The following is a 19899-nucleotide window of genomic DNA, read 5'->3' as shown; positions in this document are numbered from 1 at the left end:
CTCAATGGAGATTTATTTTTTATTTTTAAAAAGAGGTTTTTAAATCTCCTTGTTTGTTCATTTGTTTTAAACCATAATCACATAAGCTGAAGGGAAATAATTCTATCTACCCAGAATATTTTTCTGAATTTTTCAATTTGCCTAGATACTATGCAAATACTTCATTGTAAGTCAACTTTAAACTAATCATTTCATCGTGATTTTGGAACAGCCAATGTAGATCAAAAAGCAGCTATTCACAGAGCTGTACTTCTAACGCTGCCTTTATAGCAAGCCTCATATTTCTAAGTAATTAATATAAACTTAGAGACAACAAAATAAGCATGCAAATGTTAGAGCTTTTGATCTGAGTGATGCTTCTGAAGCTGAGGGCTGACAGTGGTTGAGGGATGGATAGAGAAACTGGGCAGTGAGATATCAGTAAGGCACTATGGCCCAAACTTCAACTTGGACAGTTGGAATGGGGCAGAGGGGAATGAATTAATGAATGAGTGAATGATGGACGTCGTAATTGGGACCAGTGTTGGGCAGCTGACCTCATCCAGATAGGGCATCTATGTGATATTGGTCAGGCGTGGCATTATAAACATTTCTGCTACTCAGTGAGGCAGTTTAGGAATATGGTGAGCCAGTTGTGCTCATTTTGGTTTGGTCTTGCTAAGCTTCTAATAACCTCTTGTTCCAGTTTTTAACAAATACCAAGCGAACAAGCCACAGAAGCCTTGCTGTGCTCCCAGTTACCAAAAGAAAATTGCTGTGTTAAAAAACAGGAACAGGATGCATCTTGGTTATAGGTTTGCAATAACGCAAAGAGATTTGCATGGATAAAAGCGCTTAACTTTGACTTTGTTTAAGGAAATTACTTCTGGTGTCAGGGTTTTTGCTGTCTCCTTGACCAGTTATCCTTGAGAGTTTGGTGGTGCGGTGTTGAAACAAAATGATGGTTAAATTAATATATCAACATCCACAGTCTGATGCTCGTGTTTTCATAATTAAGTGCACTTTCAAGCTGGAAGGCAGCAGAAGAGAGGGGCGAGGGATAAAATTAGCTACCAGATAACATTATTAATCACAAGTACCGTGTAGCAGTGTTTATTTTTTTCCAGAAATAGCTCGATAAAAAAGCCGGATCCAACTTACCCCAGTAACGTTCCCACTACAGCTTCTGCAACTAATTCCTCCCCCTTGAAACAGCTTGGCTTATACAGAGCAGCAGAATAACTGCAGGAGCTGAAGTTCTCAATCTTTATTGACAGGCGGTCCTTCTGCAGGGGAAGATGCTTCTCGGGGCGGGAAGCAGGGAAGGGCATTTGCTGGGAAGATGTTAAAAGGCAGTAAAGCAGATTTCCAACCAGAAGTAAAAAGACCGTGCAAAGCCTGTTAAAGGTCCGCTTTGAAGTAAACAACTTCATACGGCACGACAGAGCTCTGCTTTCCTGTCCCTGCCCCCTGATTAGTCGTGGATAAGCGTCTTTCTAAAAAATGAGCCTTCCGGGTGTTGGTTCTTTGTTATTCATATTTTTGGAATAAAAGCAGGCCATGTATGGGGAGCCTAGATCCCTCTTTCACATGTACATTAATTGAATTTCCGTGTTTGGCACCAGACAGTTACATCCTGGTGCACTTCCCCCCCCCCTCTCCCTGCAAAGATTCGGTGTGCAGAAAACGCCCTTAAATTAAATGGGAAGCGAAATTCCAGAGTATTATTCAATCGATGCTTTTCCACCTGTCTAATTTCAGATGTAAGCAGGGCTCCTCTGGTTATCTCGGCCGACTGAAGAGGTTTCTAAAAGTCCAAATGAGGTCAGGGTTCCCGGCAGCCCCAGAGCTGCTGTTACGGGGTGAGAAGCCCAGCGCTAGCGGTGTTCCCTATCCTTGGGGGGGTGCGGGATCCGTGCCCAGTCCTCTCCAGGTAATGGGGATGCACGCTGGCAGCAGAGCCAGACCTTCGAGAGCTGGAGACACAAGGCTGGCTGTTTGCCTAATATTTCTAGGGTGTCACAGTAGATCAGAGGAGAGAGCACAGGTGTGATAGCAGATGTGGTTGGGCTGCTGATGATTTAAAGCGACAATTAACATTATTCTGCATTGCCACAGCCTGTTATTTTGCAGTCCCCTGTCTCTGGTTTAACTCTTTTTTTGTTGTTATTCATTGCCAATTGTCACTCAGCTGAATTGTGCTATTGTAGTGTGTCACCATTATTTTAAAATCGTTTTATTTGCTTAAAACCGATCTGTTAATGGCTAGGCTCCTGGGATTTCGGTAGGGTTTTGCCACATAAAAGACATCTCGAAGGGCTAAGATACGTGCGTGAACATTTTCTGGAAAGTACGAAGAAAAGGCAGAAAAGAACCGCCTGTAATAACAGGTTTTCTGAGGCATGGTAAAACACACATATATTATTATCCTATTCTGCAGTCTAATATCACGAGAGTGAATGCAATTTGGCATTCCATTAGTGAATCTCTTTCTCTGGGTTAAAAACAAAGACTGTTCAGTTGAAAGTCTTTAACATCTTGCTACTTTAATATGTGAAAGCTTCTTGTCACTAAGAAGATCGTGTATTACTGGCATTATTCCCACCTTTAATGCATTTTGCACCAGTGAGCTTCATGAATATTTAAAGCAGGGCAGTGGCTGTGCTCTTTAGCACTGGATTGCAATCTATTGGTAAATCAGACATTTGGTGTTGCTTACTTTGGGTTTTATTTCTGAGCTGCCTGAGGAATAATTGATTTTGTAAGACAGGGCTACTCAACATAACACCCCGAGAGATATACTTAAAAGGAAATGAAGAATGAAGCGTAACGCTCTGAACAGTGGTGTGTTTCTAAGATCTTCCAAAAAGCATCCATGAAATACTCACTCACTGTATATAAATAGTACTCACCAAATGGAGTGCCTGCTCATCTGCTAAAGTGGCTTAGTGTCAGTACATAACCACGTCAAAAACCTAGATTCCAGTATCAATCTCCTCCTTATGAGCCACCGAGGAAATAAGAGCACTCCACGCTGGGCAAGCCGTGGTTTGGATGGATACTGGGCAGCTGTTCCAGAGGTCCATGGCATGTCCAAGTGGAGGGAGATAAATAAGAGCAAAAACCCCTCTGCAGAATTTCCTTTTGGAAGACGCAGAGAAGAGAGGACAGGAGTGTTTTCTTAAAGCAAGATTAAAGCCTACAAACCTCTGACTTGTAGAGTTAATCAAAATCAGAATGATGAATTGGGGTGAGATCGGCGTGCTTTTCCTTTGAATTTCAAAATCAGAAGGTCAGCCAGCAGCAGAGACTCAAAGTGCAGGATTGCCCAGGATGAGATGCAGTAAGGAGACGCAGAGATGTCCAGCATGCTCGGTAGAGAGTGCCCTGTAGCCTGGCAGTGTCCAAGGAGGCCAGCCCTACAGATTTCTCCTCCGCCTTCCCCGCAGGAGGAGGAGGAGAGGCAGCAGCATGCCTGGCCACAGGTGCCTGACCTCCACCCTCGGATCCAGGGAGGGCAGCAGCTTTCCTGAAGTGTTTGATGCCTGGCCCAGAAGGGCAGAAAGGATGGCAGCCTTCCTGAGATGCTGAGCATGGTGAAGGAAGGGACGAGGCTCTCCTGTGTGACGTGCAGCCAGGTGGTATTCCCAAGGGAGGCGGTGGAGTTGCAGCACATCCCTTGTGTCCTGTGCTTCTTTCTGCATGGCTGAGACAATAAACTCCACTTACCACAGCAAACACACGCTCAAGATGTATTAAGAAGATGAACTGTTTCGGTCTTTTGTTTCATATCTTGCTGCTAATCACTGATAAATATATATATACAGTGGGTGCACGCTCCTGTACAACAGGCAGGCAATCCACAACACGTGAGGATGGCGAAACTGCTTTCTCATGCAAGTAAACTGCACTGTACATGAAAGATATCTGTGCAAATCATGCAGCTGCCATCAAGCACTACCCCTGTAATCAATACTGCTCCAACAATCAATATTTATCTTTATTATAGTATAGAAAGAAAACGCATAAAAGAAACGAATGATTTTGCCAGCTTCTCAATCCACCCAGCAATTAGGTCAGTCAGCTTTGGGTCCCTTCCCCCTTCCATCAGTCGCTCTCATCGAAAGCATCTGCAAACAAGATGCTGTACTACTATAAAGTACTAAAAGGTAGTTTGAAAGCTCACATACATTACACGGGTATTGGCTGCTTCATGTTCAGCAGTGTGTATAATAACTGTGCGTGACCTACTTGTTCCAGATGCAGAAACAACGAGCTCCTTGAACATCTGCAATGTCCCATGCATTATACAGTAGCTATATGGCAGTTTCCTGCTGCTTGCCTTTCTCTTCTAGAGCAAGTAGTAGGTCTTAAAACATAGTGGTTGGATTGATGGTTCAAATAAACACAGAAATGGAATTAAATAATTAAAATCCGCAATCCTGCAAAGGCTAACGTTTCTGCTTAACTTGAGATCATACCTAAGGCATAAAACACGGCTGCTGCTGCACAGATCTTCGTGGCAAGCACGGTAGTCACGTCTAATCACAGGAAAGCAAAGGGACTGCGGCATGCACAACAGGAGACAACCAAGCAGCTTACACCCTCTGAGGATCTTAGCCCTGGCCTGGCAGAAGAGCTGCCTCCACTGTCTGCCATGATTCCTCTCAGGTTCCTCGCTGGCAAGCTACAGAGGTATTGTAGGTATCTTTCAGCAGACCGTTTGAACTTAAAACCAGCCCAGGTTAGTGCCCAACTACGTCCAGAGAAAAATTCCCACTGGCTTTAAAAAGGACTTAGATCAGGATGTGATTTTCTCCTTTGTCAGTGATGAATCCGTAGAAAGAGCAAGGGAAGATATGGGGAACAGGGAGTTATATTTATCTTCAGAGAGCATTTCTGTAAAAGCAGCTTATGGTCCAGTCTTTTTTGAGGGGTAGGAGGCAGGAATGAGCACATCGTATTTCTAGTTGAATGTACTAGTGGCTTGGCCAGAAAGAAGTCAGGCTTGGAAAAACGATGCCTTGTTTGGACATCTGCTGAAATTGTTTTACTCTGCATACATTTTGTTTGGTTTTAGTCTAAAACAGCCATTTTCTCCTAGTCAGGTAAGTTTCCAAAAATCAGCTTACCATCTTTACATCCTATATCTTATTTAATTTGGAAGTGAGACTTTGCTCCCTAACTCCCATAGGTTGGTACTTTGGGGACCTTGACCTTTCCATCCACTGAGTGACCACAGTCCTTCAGAGCCTTATGCTCACTTGACAAGCTCCTGCCTTTCCAGATTCTCAAGATTTATTTTCTTAATAACATCCTTTAAAAAAAAAAATGGTTTTAACATAAACCAAGATTGTCTAGAGTTACTTATACTTCATAGTGTTTTATTACCAATACACTTTGGAGCGGTCTGGTAAATAATTCAGCCAACCCAAAGAAATTGACTGTATTTTCTCTATGCATCAAGGAAGTCTGTCATATAGACTATATATCATGGCTCTAAATGTTCTCAGATAAATGCAAAACTGCATTGTGTTCCATCTGTACCATTCATCCAAGCAGGTCTTTTAGGGACCCTATATGATACATACGTTTTTTTATATTTTGCAATTATAGCAAAACTCACCACGTGTCCAGGGGATAACATTCTACAAAGCCATAAAGCTTATAGATTTTTATCCTTTCAGATGCTTGGTCCAGGCTTGATTTTCAGTTTCAGAGGGTGAACTTCCAGCTTATGGAAGTCAATGAAAGTTATTCCACCGACTTCAGTGAGGCAAATATTCTCTCCCAGTATCGTAAACAGGGAATAATTTCTTGGTAGCCAGTGGAGCCTTTCACTGGCAGAAGGGAGAATAGACTCCATGCACAGTTGTTCACAGAGTGCAAACTTGGAAATTGTGATGATAAAAGCAGAATTTGGCTTACTGACTGCTTCAATTGCTTCAGAGGAAATATTGATTTGTGAAAAGCCAAAAATAGCTTCGGAGATCTTTTTGTTTTGTTTCCTTGTCTTATCATCTTTCAATGCTCCTGTACTAGCAAGACACAAATTCTTCTGAAATTTAAGGGGGGAATAGCTTATAAGGCATGTAGAGCTGTCACCTGTCTTCACAATGATTAGTCTTTTCAACTTCAAGTCAAAAACTGCAATTTTAGAGCATGGCTCAAAATAGCCAAGTTTTCGTGTCAGGTTTACATGGCCAAGGAGCCCGCCCCTGCCTTCCTGTGGGCAGGAGACATGGAGGCAGCAGAGGGGTGGGCGGTCACGGCAGGGAGTGCTGGGGACGGACTGGGAAAGGACAGAGGGCTGCGGAAGGAGGGAGATGACCTAAAGCTGGCTTCCAGCCGCTCTGCTTTGCTGTTTGCTGGGCAGCACGGAGGAGCCACCATGGATTTTGGAGGCCCTGCCTGGAGGCAGCACAGAGGGCCTCCTCACCCGTGCTTGCTCTGCCTGGTGTGGGGGTGGCAGCTCTGCTGGCCTCGAGGTGTTGGCTGTGGGCTGCGTGAGGGCTGATCCATGTGTGTTATAAGGGTGCGTGAGAAAGCAGCAGCATCCCTCTGCATTTTCACTTTGTGCAGATCACCGGGGGGCCTACACGACAACATGGCGGAGCAACCATTTTATGTGCCCCGTTGAACGGGAGAGCTAATGAACCTGGGGGATTTTTCGTCACTTTTCTCCCACAAGCTGTGACTGCGTCTTTCAGTCCTTGGTAGGAAAGCGTGGCAGCTTTCTGAGTGCACACCTTTATTTGCATTTGAAGGAAAGGTTTTGGCAGTCTGTTTTGTGCTCTGGCTGTAATGCAGGGCGTGGTGCAGACCATGGCCAGCCCTGCTGCTTTGTGTGAGGCACACAAAGGGCCCCCTTTGACTTTGCAGAGCTGTGCCCCTGGCCAAAGCCACCACCCGGTTGTGCAACCCCATGTCTGGGAGACCCTGGGCTCACCAGATTGCGAGAGTGCACGTAAGGGATAATATGATAATGCACATCAAATATTAATGTGCATCGACACATAATCGCCTGTGTACATCAGGGCATTACTGCATGAAAGAACAAGTGCACGGACCTGGAAGAGCAATGCATTTTTGCACCTTTTTCATATTTCCCGTTTGCTGCTACCTTTTTTGTTACTTAAAAATAAGCTTTCTTTGCTCCCCAGCCCCACATTTAGCCAAAGCCGTGCCCTGGTAGTAAACTGCAAGGTGCCTTCATGACAGCCTATTTAGTCTCAATAAAAAGCCGATTGGCCTAATGCGCAATCAAGAAAGGAGTGACATTTATTGCTTCAGTTTTATGATGCTGTGAACTGAGCAAGATTTGGAGTCTTACAGTGCCTTCAGGGGGCAGGAGATCACCAGCAATGAATTGTATTTATACCTTTTCCAATTTCCTACTAGCATTTTAGCAATAAATAGGCTGTGTTGTTATTGGGTTTTATGTAAGTATGTTTACGAAAGCAGGGATACAACTTTGTAGTTCAGAATTACAAGTGTCGGCTAAATAGATCAGCAGAGAGAATAACTACGTGAAGCACTGGGAAAGCACTTTCCAATTTATTATCAAATGTCTTAATAGAACACTTCATCTCTTCCGTCCCACTTTATGTTAACTATTAAATTAAAACTACATCCGTCGCAGAAGGTCGGCGGCTCCTTCACACGCCCATGTTGGAACATCAAGGCCACGATGTGTTCACGCATCCGAGCCATTAAAAATACATCCCATGCATTAAATATCAGCCTGGCGAAAGCTCAATACCAGCCGAAGCGCAGGGCAGACCTCAGGCTGGCAGGTGTCCCTTCCCCACAGCTGCCATCTCCTGCCCCGCTCCTCGGGGAGCCCACCGCGACGCCGGTCCTTCCCCACGTGTGCTTGCAGGATGCAGGCGGTTCTCTAGAAAGCAAATCGCAGCTAAAAGCCTGCGTGGGATGTGCCCAGACACAAAGGCTTAATTGCTGTCTCTCGGTCTGCCGGTTTTGTAAGGAAGGCCTCCCACGCTGAGGCGCTCCTGGGACGCGTGTCCCTCTGGGAGGTGCAGGTGGGTGGCACTGATCTGTGTCCCACACCTGAAGAGGGTTACGAATTCAGCAGCTTTCAGCTACAGAAAAAGAGGGTTTCTTGGAAAAATAGAGGGTTAGCAGTGCTCTCTCCTTGTACGTGTGAAGCGATTTGCTCCAAGTTGCTCAGGTCCCGGTCTCATACCTGTGGGCTGCACCAAGATCTCATTTCACCACTGAACGGGATGACACGAGGTTATCTTGTGTTATTTCCATCAGCACAGGAGGTGCAAAGCCCAGAGGAGAGCCTGCAGTACCTTCCTAAAATGTCATTAAATAGCTAGACTAGATTTTATTTTGTAATTGAAGTCAGCCTACTTGCCGAGCAGCCAGTTCAGATGGTCCTGCCTCGGGCAGGTCTCCTCAGAAGTGGGCGGCACGGGTCTTTGAGGACACAGAGCAGTCTGTAGTGAGGGCTACTCTGATTCTGCACGTGCAAAGGAAGCCTTTACAAGGAGGAATTAGTTTACCGTGGTTTTCGTCTCACTGGTGACACAAAGGTCACTCATAGTCTTGCCTTCCCCACTGGCAGTGAATGTCTGTATGGCTTGGGGCCTGTGACACACAGGCTCATTGGGACAACTCCTGTTTAATGTTTTAATGTTGCAAAACTGGAGCCAACGGTATCAGCAGTTGGAGCACACAGCGATAAAACGTTGGTGAAGGACAGCCTCAGATATTTACAGAGGGAGAGAAAGAGTCAGCAAAGCTTTGTTTTAACACGGGCTGGAGAGACGTGAAGGACACCAAGTGAAGGCAAGCCATAAGAATGCGTTTGTTTTATTCTTCGTGCTTTAAATAAACTTCACATATTAGATATCTGCAGACACTTGAATTGGCAATGAACAGAATTAGCAATTTCTTCTCTAGTCACATAGTTGGGGTGAGGATTTTTCCATTGCACTTCAAACCCAGTGATCAACCTTATAATTCTGTGTTTAAAGCGTCCAGTCTGGCAAAGACTATCGTGCTCAACTTAGTTCCTTGTAAAGGGAAACGATATTAAAAAAAAAAATAAGTGAAACATTTATTTTGCCCTAAAGGTGTTAGTATACAATTCAACGTGCTGTTGAGGGCACCAGAGACATCAGGAAGCCAGATGAAGGTCGTATTATAATTGGTGCTTTGAATTGTAAGAGGGAAGCAAAGGTGAAGTTTGTGATGTTTCCTACAGAAAACTTAGTAAAGAAAGTTATGGAAAAAAAAAAAAAAGAAAGGAGGATTAGGAATCTGCTTGCAGCATCTCACACACCAGGCTGAAGCCTTGGAAAACGGTGGAGTGTGGGACCAGCTCCTCACCGGGGCCGGCTGGTCCAGCACGGTGGAGGAGCTGGCACCCAGACGGCACTCACGAAACCTTTTGAAACAACCTCCGTGAGCTGTCATTGTGGCAATTTCAGAGCAAACGTGCTCTGAAAAATGCCTCCCTTTTTTAAGCATTGCCAGTCACTCCCTGCTCTCCAGCAGCTGTACAGCGATTACCCCGGCTCCTGGCTCCGTGCTCCAGCTAGGCTCACAAAATATGTTGCATTTGGTATGCAGGGAAGGACAGCAATAAATATATCCTCCACTTTAGTGCATTTTAGCTTGACATATGTCCAGTAAACAATATTTTGGGCTCTTGCAGTCCAAAAAAAACCCAAAAAAACAAAAAACAACACCTTATTATTCAGCGCTTCCTTCTGTTATGATGCTTTGGGGTCCTTCAAATCATTTTCATTATGCACTACATAATAATAAAACTCTCTATGCAGGATGCTGATAATTCCTTGCATGGTCTCTGTGATTTCTAATTGTTTGAATAACAGCGTGCTGTTGAAATGCCATGCAGAAACAGTGCATCACCCTGAGGGAATCAAGCTTTTCTCCTTTTACTCGGGGTGAAGATAAACATTTGAACAGTCGAAATAGGTAAAATATCCTAGGGAAGCCACTGCGAGAAGTAGACGTGCTCAGAGCAGAAGCCAGGCTGCAAAGGACAAAAAGAAAAAAATAAATAAATAACTAGATAACATTGAATGGAAGGCACTCAAAGGAAGCCACGCTTTTTCTTCTCTTGTGATCTTAAAGCAGAAGAGAAGTACCAGCAGACCCAGGAAAGTAATATCGCATGCTATTTTTGTGCTGCCATTATAAAATATGTATTGTTTATTGTTCTGCACTGCAGCTAAAGTTTTGCGTCTGCCTCAAAAATAAAGTTTGTTTTGAAGTAGACTTGCAGCATCCCTACACTCTAAGCCTTTCAATGATGTTTTTAAGAGTGCGGTAATAGGATTTCAGTCTTCCAGCACGCACAGGCAGGTGTTGAGGTATAATTCATAGAACGAGGTAAAAATCGTGTCTGTGCATTCTGAATACATGCTTTATATACTGTTTTATACGGATGTATGTGTGTGTACATGATATTCAGCCTGCCTCAGTTTTGCCTTCTTCCTGGAGCACAGCTTCGGTGCCATCTTCTTGTGCAGAGACCACTCACTGTAGTTCACTGGAGCTTGACCAGGCTACCAGAAGTCCATATGGACTCAACATCGAGGTTTTCAGGGCACGGGAGTATGATTTACAGGGATGTATTCAACGTGCCCAAAGCTGCCCGGATAAATGAGCGCTCCTGCCTGCCTCCTGACACCCAGCTGAACCACGCTGCGGTGCCTGTTGGAGGATGGAGGCATAATGTTCAGCCTGGCTTCCTTTCAACTAGCCTGCTGGTAATGTCAACAAAGGTGCCCTGTCTACCAAAAAGAAAAACCTTGCAGGAATCCAAATGATGGAGAAAGCATTTGGGAGTGATTGCGGGGCTCTCAGTGCAGGCGTACACTGCCAGGTTAGCTTTAAATGGCCATTTAATGTCCGATTTGGAGGGGCAGGGGCTTGGAGAGGAAACCACCGGTATCCAACCAGAAATTTGAGTTTCTGATCACTGCTTTCTAGTCAGAACAGAGGAGGGGAAGAAATCTCACTGGTGGAAATATCGTAAATGTACAACAAGCGTGTTTTTATTTATACACTGTTTTATGGCAAAGGGAAGGCTTTGGGCTTTTTTATGCTGCAAAATGTTGTTGTTTTTTTTTTTTTTCCTTGCTTTTTTATTTTTGCCTGGAGAAAATATACGACATGTTTAAAATGACTGCAGAATGGAACATCGCTTTCCCTGTAAAATAGTGTGCACTGAGACATGGCTGGATCTCACACTTGACCAAATTAGCATATGCACTCAAATATCAGAGCTCTGACTAGTAAAAATAACACTGGATTTGCATTTTCACATTTTTAGCTCCCGCTTCCCTGTCTGTTTGGTTTTATGCCTTTTTTCTTGACTGACAATTCTCTTTGTGGCAGATTTATTGCTGTTCTGCTGTTTGGACCCTGTAATCAACTAGACACTTGGCTGAAGACGTTAGTCATTTCATTAAGTACTTTCTGCAGATATCTCCGACACAATTTTCTGTTGCTCTGGTTCCAAAAAGCAAATGACCCATGGCCAGCAAAGTCTGCATATGAATCTTTAATAAACAGAGGTAGTACCAACAATGCTCTCAGGTTTCCAAACTACGGCGGGCTAATTAAAATATGTTGAATAGGGAAGAGCTGCCATTGCCATCTCGCTCTGACAAAAACATTCCTGCATCTGTTCCCAGTAAAACCGCTCTTTTAGAAGCACGGTCACATTTATCCTTCTTGAGTCCTATCAAGCTACGTATGAAACCTCCCTCATGCTACGTACAGATAGAGCATAGTATTTTTTTTTAATTATTTTTCAGCAGTACATTGCTGAAAACAAAGACTGAATAGTTGTCTTAGGAGCAGAGATAAAGTGTGGAGTGGGCTTCTTTTTATCATGGCTGTGTCACTAATGATTATACTATATTCATGAACTAAGGAAGTGTAATTATAGCATTCTCCTGCACTTTATGGGCGAGGAACTATTCTCTCTTTCTATCGAGACACCTCCTTCAAATGCTGTTCCTCACTCCAGGGACAGCCCTTCATAGCTGTGAATCCTCTCTTCAGCAGCGTTCTCTCTGCAGGCGAAGCCTCTCTTTGTGCTCAGAGAACAATACCATACGCTATTTACAGGAGAGTGGGGAGGTGGGAGACCAGGCGCTCACTGGTGTACTCACCCAGGGCCAGTTCCCTGACCCCATTAATTTTTACAGAGACCAGTTCAGTAGAAAGCCAAGTTGGCTGTTCCAGCTGGCCAGGCAGCGTTGCCATCACTTCTGGGATGCAGACCTCACTGAGGCCTGGCTAGGCTCTTTTTCATGGTCCAGCTCTGGATAGGAATAGGCAGCCTCATGGGTTTCTCCATCAGGTCACCAATCCCAGCCCCTACAGAGACCTTCCAGTTGTGCCTTGACGCGATGTCCTCATTGCAGGGTAAGCAGTGCCACAAAGCTGTGCCACAAGAGGTACAAAGGCAATCAGCTCCAAATCCCCAAGGAGGAGCCCAGGTTTGCCAGTTTTCTTAGTTTTCTTTGTTTCATTTTTATGCTTTTGTGATCAGCAAAATAATTGAGTGGGTCGTGAGATGTTGAGCTCCTCCAAGATTTTAATCGCATGAAATGGCATACGTAGAATAGAGCGTATAAAAGAAACGGAATTCATCAGGGACTATCATAATGACCCGGAAGAATAAATGGAAGAAATTGAGCCTTGTTTAATGATTGTTTACAGCGGCAGCCCAAATTTTAATCAGTGAACGTGTGGGCCCCATTACTTGCAGGATGCACTGGGCCTGTGGGACAGCATTCAGGATTTTTTCCTTTCTCGAGGGAGCTGCAGGGTATCGGCTGGCATCTTAGAAGCACTCCTTCTACACAGATGCTTTTAAAGCTGCTTTTTTTCCCCTGCAGAAAGCATGGGTAAACCTTACACATGTATTTTGTGTATGCTCTTGGGTACATTTCATCCTGTGACCCTTAGGAGACCTCATTAACCTTCTCACAGCTTCTTGAGCCCGAGGGAAAAACAGCCAGCCTTTGTGCTGCCGAGCTTTCTGCAGTGCTGCCCTTAGGAACAGGGAAACCAAATGGATTTATTGATGTAACTATAATCGGAAGTCAAAGCCAGGATGATAAAATGGTGAGGTGGCCAAATTGCTTAAAATCAGAGACGTAGTGCAGGATCTGAAGGACTGAAGGTGGTCTTGCCTGGCCTGGCGCCTCACGCTGGGACCCAAGCAGGGACATCCCAGCTTGGTTCTCCTCGTCCAGCAGGAGATGGCCGTCATGCTTCAAGACGTGAAGGCAGCTTTGTCTCCAGCGATAGGATTTCGTTAAATGGAGTACTCGGAGTGCCACTCACCTCGTATTTATTCTGTAAGCAATGGATCCTGCTCCAGGACGATGCGTGCTCTGTGGCGGCGCGTGCCTGGGCGTGCACGTTTGCAGTAAACGCTTCACCTTCTTCCCTGTAATGTGCTCTTCTTGACTTTGTGGGCATGGCTGAAATGGCAGCCTGCTTGTTCCTCTAGTCTGAAAAAAATGCGCTTTAATATACTGTCATTTTCCCTGATAAGATGAACACTATGAATTAAACAGAGTCAGCAACCCAGTGCATTAATCTTACTGATGAAATCCTACCTTTAGCTTTTCCTGACATATATTTAATGTTGTCTTAATTGTGCAGACTTTAAAGAGGATTTGTGTGTGCAAGTGCAGAAGCCGTAAGAAGCCACGGCTGCAAGGCAGAAGCTCTCCTCGCAGAGCTGTGTGAGAGGTGGATGACACCCAGACCTCGCAGTCAGGAGATCCTGGTGACAAGGATTGCAGCACTTTTTCATCGCCTATTTAGTCAACCCCAAAGCGCAGGCTTCATGCAGGGGTTGCCATAAAACTTGAGCACGTAGTGTCCTGCAGCAGTTGTCCCTCCCTGGTGTCCCTCAAACACAAGGAGCACGTGCTCCATCCTGCTCATACCGTGCAGCTGCAGGCTTGCTGCCGGGGAGGAAAGGTTGCTCTCGCAATTAAGGTTTCAGGTTTAGAAAATCTTTGTTTGCTTCTCACTTTTACTGAGAGAGGTCAGAAAAGTCGTCGGGGAACTTTTTTTTTGTTTTTTTTTTATTTGGAAGGTATCAAAAGATGCAAACAAATGCCTAATGAGCTCTAAAATGGTCTTTGAAGTCAGTGAGAGAGAGGTCTCTGAGATTTCAGAAATCCCACACAAAATGTTTGCATGCATCTTTAGGCATCTAAACACCTTTAAAAATACGTCTCTTAAGTGCCTTACTCCAAGATTAGCTTCGTACATCCCCTGGGTGTTTTTTAAATTGCATCCCAGGTTGCTTAGATTTCCCCTAAAGAGTATCCTTTTGTTTTAATTTTCTCATTGACTTAATTTTCTCTTGACTTGAGACATAATATATATTAACCCACGCTCGTTTCTTGTAGCTAGGTGTTGAGTATGGAAGCTGCTGCTTAGCTGGTTTATTACCAAAAAAAAAGAGCATATGGCTGATTGTGTCCCATCTGAAATGCAAATGGTAGAGCAACGTGGAAGAACTTCTGATTACTCGAGCAGCAAATGGTTCCTAATGAAGTGAGTTTGACTAAGGTGGGAAGCTGGAAATGACTGCGGGAAGAAATGACGGCCGTAATGCTGTGGGGGAGCAGAACATCCATATGCCGCTGATAAGGAGGTTCTTAGGAAAGGGACTGGATGCTTTCTTACATCCTGTGTAGTCATCAGCATGGTGAAATTGCTACACAGGGAGCCACGCTCCCACCTTCTACTGGTTATGAAATCGTTTAATTTAATTTATAGCCGTGGCTTTTCACCTTTGGCCTGTCTTTGAGCTGAAGTTTTCTGTATTTAATGAGCTGCCTAATGTAAAGTAAGCCTAAACGTATACGAGCCGTGGTTCCCCAGATTTTCATTTCACTGGGCACGTTTGCAGAAGCCAGAGACCAATGGGGGTGATGGCAGAAATCTGACCCACGCCGTCTGATTCCCTGGGATTCCTCTTTCCGAGCCCTTGCCCCCAGCATTTTTCTGTTGCTGCACTTCCCATTGCCGAAGGTGTCCGAACGCGTGATGTGAACGGAAGGGGAACTGACTTTTAAATGCTTTCTGAAGTCAAGCAGTGAGGCTGGCAGGCTGGCATTTCCATTACTTAACTTTGAAAAGGCAGAGCCGCCGAGCAGGCACTGGGAGGCTGAGTGCGACCAGCGGGCTGGAGATGGAGCGGCGCTGGCTTTGCTCTGCCTTAAATGTCAGAAGGAGCCAGCAAGAGTTTAGATAGCAGCGTGTGCACAATTACATGCTCGGAGGAGCCGAAGCAGCTGCCAGGTTAGACCTCTGGCTTTGTCCCCAAGCAGGATTGCCTCGGTGTTAACGTAAGCCTCGTAAGCCGCGCCGAGGCTGAGCTGCCTGGTGCAGGGGGCAGAGGATGGAAGATCAGCGTGGCTTTCCTCCGCCGATGCCCGAGGGTGTCTGACATGGCTAACAATAATGGAACGGGAGAAACCTAAAGAAAAAAGGCTGTGGTGGAAGTAATTGGGCTTCTCCAACTTCTTGAGCAATGGGCAAGGCTCGCTAGGGTGAGGATGTGTCCACGTTAGCGTGTTACTTGAGATTCAGACCATGCTTTTGAAGCAAGACCCCCAGCTGTCCTCACCGTGCTTTTGGTTCACGTCCTCTAGCAGCCCAGGAGCTCACGAGCTGGGTCATGGCCCTGGAGATGCACCTGATGCCTCGCTGGTGCCACCCTCCGTTTTGGCAGGGGGGGGCATCCCTGTAGGATGAGGTGTGCTTTCAACATCTCTTCTTGTACTGTGATCAGAATGCCTTTAGCTGCCATATTACCCGATCCTAAATTGATATAATTAATGGATAACACTGATTCTGTGATATTTACCCACGCTGTGTGGGCAGCACCTCAACAGAGGTAAATTTTGTGGTTTCTTTAATCTAAGAGGTTACAGCAACGTAAATTACTCAGATATCTGCTTGGATGTTCTTTGGTTTACAAGAAATTGCAGTTGGTGATGCTGTCATTTAGTTTTCCATCTATAACTCCCTTTTTAACGTGTCCTTTTTCTCGCTTTTGTTTTCTGTGCCTCTCCTCTTCCCCTGCATTCATTTCCATCCAGAAATACAAATGACCTTTTAAAAGAATTTTCCGCTTTCATTCTGTTGATTTGCATTGTTCAGTCAGGAAAATACAAACACTTTTCTTTCTGAGATGCATTTATGATGTCACGAAAGAACTTTCTCACATTAGCCTCTTCTTTTTTCTCTCTTCTGTCTCTTCAGGTGTGTGTGCAACATTGACTGTTCTCAAACCAACTTCAATCCTCTTTGTGCTTCCGATGGGAAATCTTATGATAATGCATGTCAAATCAAAGAGGCATCATGCCAGAAACAGGAGAAAATTGAAGTCATGTCTTTGGGTCGATGTCAAGGTAACGCTCATAACAAAACTCATTTCAAAGAATGTTTTCAATTTTCGTTCAGGGAGGAAAAAAAAAAAAAAAGAGAGAGAGAAAAAACTGGGGCTGGCTTCTTATTTGGCACTTCTCGCATTTCCATTAGACTCCTGTAATGTGTATGGTGCGCAGTGCTGGTGCTTGTTTCTCATCTGCTGGGCTCATGGGATGCCAGCAGTGCCTGGAAGGAAATTTTGTTAATACCACATGGAGACTAGCTGTGTTTGCCGCGAATACCATGCTTCTCCGTGCCCAGCTCCCAGGGTGCTCTATCACCTGTGTGACCCTTGAATTGACTTTAAAAACTCTAGTCTGTTCGGAAATAAAAATGAAGAAAATTTGCCTTTAAATAGCTCCTGTAAATAAAGTGTCTACTGGGGCTCGGACAGTTAATAGCTTTTTTCCCCCTTAGCTTCTGACCTATAAATCCTCAGTACATCTACTCACAAGGCCATACTATACCTGTCTATTAAACACGTTCTCATTTATTCCCATTTCTTTAAAGTTAACTGCCCTACGTGACAGTTCATTTCAGGGTACATATTAAAACTCCCCAATTACTTCAAGTAGAACAGAAATGACAAGTCCTGCTTTACCCTGATAGATCTATCCCAGCTGCAATCTGTTGTCACGTATCGTTAGGAAAAAATGTGCTTTCTTAATGGAAGATATTTTGTGTTTCATTCCAAAAAGCCCGCTCCTGCTGTTTTCACCTGGCAAGCCCAGGGGAGCCCTGCAGCCAGCAGCGGTGCTGTGCATGGAAGGGATGCTGTGTTTGCATGGGCACTGGGGCGTATTCAGTGGAAAGCAGAGGCTCCCCAAGCAACTCAACATATTTCTTTTAACACAGATAATACCACAGCAACTACAAAATCTGAAGATGGGCATTACGCACGGACAGATTATGCAGGTATGGTTCCTATTCCGTGAGAATCACAGTTGGCAAGACATGTAAGTCGCTTTTCTCCTCTGTTTACAGAGGCGATGTGTCCTCATCTTCTGCTATGGTGTTGTTTGTTTGCATTAAAAACCACTGTGTTCTTATTACTTGGTTTTGCTGGGAGCTATCTCCTTAACAAATGGGCTTCTTCCATTATTATCAATGTACAGATACTCTGATCATAAAGCACCTGCTCCAGCAGTGGAAATAATAAATGTGGTAAAACTGTTCGCCAGAATTAACAGACATTGATGAAAATTATTGAATTACTATGCATAGAGTATGCATATTCTTTTCATAATATATACAGGCTTAAGGAGGTGAAAATCCAGAGCCTAGCACAGCTGTGACATGATGAAACATTTCCATAATAGATAAGATTATCTGTCTGTGTTTTACTGTTAAGTTAACAAGGTTCTTGAAATGTTTTTTTACAGTGATAAACGGTTTTAATATATTTAGAAGCTACAGTAAAACATAATGGCCAAATAGCCTTATATGGTTTTTGAAATTAAAAGCGTGTAAATCCTAGTGGGGCTTGGGAGGTATTTGCTTTACACCCTTTGCCTCGGAGGATTGATTTAGAAATTGGGTGTGTGCGGGGGTGTGGGTGCACGTGCACTCACGCAAATGTTCACAGCTCGTGCGGAGAATTGGAGCATTTAGGAAGGTATGGTGAAAATGTGTCAGGTGTTGTATTCACAGCTTAGGTTTGTGAGATTTTTGTATTTCAAAAGGAGATCTTTCGAGAGAATAGATGCCAATTGCTGGGTTTACCTGAGCTGCATGGCTTAGGTGAAATCCAGCTGATGTTTCACAGGTCTAAATATCTCTTACCGTGAGATTACTTCAGCCTTACTGAATTTGTCTGCTCACCCCTTGTGAGGGCTCTGTGTGCACGATGGCCCTGTGTTGCTATAACACCCAACCGTTAGAAACTGATTGTTCTGATCCTACTTTAAAAATGGTGCGTGATGATTAAAACATGGAGCTATGAATAAATGAAGGCTCGATGAGCCAGAGGAGCTCGAGGTGTCAGGGTGGCTGCAGGACAAAGCAGCAAAGGAAGAAATTTCTACAGAGAGTGAACGCTGGGATTACTTTCCAAAAGATCAAAGACGTACCATGGTCCAGATAATTCCTGCTGCCAAGGAGCCCTTCCACAGGTGAAGAGAGTCATGCACAGAAAGAAAAGTCTGCAGTCAGTTTTCTTAAAAGGCTGGAAGGGCTGAGGTTGTGTCCTGGGGTGGGCAGAAGTTATGGCAAACTAGGCCAAAATGATTTCTTTTGAGTCAGAAATAAGGACAAGAAATAGAGCTGTGTTAGATCCTTTCTCTTCCTTGCTGGAGAGCTGGGGAGATTACTGGAGTCCCCGAATGAGACTGAAAGTCTGCAGCCCCTCACTGAATCTTGTGCAACCTGCCCGCCTCTGCTCCTGCCCCGTAACTGAGCTCCTGGCTGGCAGTGACCCACATCACCCAGAGAGAGGAGACAGCATGTTTAAGCACGAAGCAAGCGAGCTGTAAGAAAATGGGAGGAGAGGCGGCTTGAAGACGAGGGAGGAGGAGGAAATAATAGCAATGAGATGAGAAAGCAAAGTCATGGGTCATGGAGGAAGAGGAGCACAGAAGGCACCTTCAGCTCAGAAGTGGGCAGGAGGAGAACAGCTCCGGTTTAGCAGACAGATGATATTTCAGCCCACACTCGAAAGGAGAGATGGTGGGTAGCAGTCCTGAGGAGAAATTTGGTTGCAGCAAAGCTTCATGGAAGTTGGAAGTCAAGCAGGGAACACAAGAAGGAAATTGGGTTATTGGGCAGGGAAGGCAGAGCTATGGCTACTGGCATTCCTGAAGTGCAGAAAAGTTTGATTATGGGTAGTATAAGAATAATAAGTGGGAATAATTGTTGCAGAAGTGGCTTAGAAAGTCAAGTTGACAGTTGGACCTGATGATCTTGAAGGTCTTTTCCGAGCTAAATGTGTCTATGAGTCCATGTTGTCTGTTACACTAATGCAGTGGTACCAAATGCTCGTCGTAAAAATCACAGTAACCAAACAGGACAGGTGGTAACCAAACAGCACATCAAAACCCACGCACCCTTATCTCGGGGTCCCAGGGAGGCAGCTCCTTTGCAGACAACCCAACAGCCAGTGGACTTTTTTCATCATAAACCATTCACACTGTTGAATCAATGTCTTTGCTCCCTCCTGTTCTTCTTTGAAGCCCATTGATCCCAGTTAATGAACGAGTAAATCTTTCAGTCTGCAAAGCTGAGAGCACTCATTCCTTTGGAACATAAATCTTTACATTAAGTTGGCATAGCCTTGTGTTTTTTAAGTGCTCTTTCTTCATGCAGGCAAGATTTGCTTTTGAGTTGGAAATGCCTGAGACACACAGAAGGCAGGGAGCCCCGTGCCTGGGTGTGCAACACGTGTCAACACAGTGTCTGTACATCTGTCTGTCCGTGCCTCGACTTGGGCAATTCTGGCCCCTC

General features: G+C 44.7%; 1 protein-coding gene across 2 annotated transcripts in view; it reads left to right on the top strand.

The window, feature by feature from the left end:
* Nucleotides 1-19899, top strand: part of TMEFF2 (transmembrane protein with EGF like and two follistatin like domains 2) — a 136714-nt gene that overhangs the window by 93985 nt on the left and 22830 nt on the right. For both annotated transcript variants that reach the window (XM_068686551.1, XM_068686550.1), the window contains exons 6-7: nucleotides 16294-16442; nucleotides 17317-17376. In XM_068686551.1, the coding sequence (XP_068542652.1) occupies nucleotides 16294-16442; nucleotides 17317-17376 (209 nt within the window). The remainder of the gene's footprint in view (nucleotides 1-16293; nucleotides 16443-17316; nucleotides 17377-19899) is intronic.

The sequence above is a fragment of the Anas acuta genome, chromosome 6 (assembly GCF_963932015.1).
Source record: "Anas acuta chromosome 6, bAnaAcu1.1, whole genome shotgun sequence".
Lineage (NCBI taxonomy): Eukaryota > Metazoa > Chordata > Aves > Anseriformes > Anatidae > Anas > Anas acuta.
This window is presented reverse-complemented; position numbering and strand designations above follow the sequence as displayed.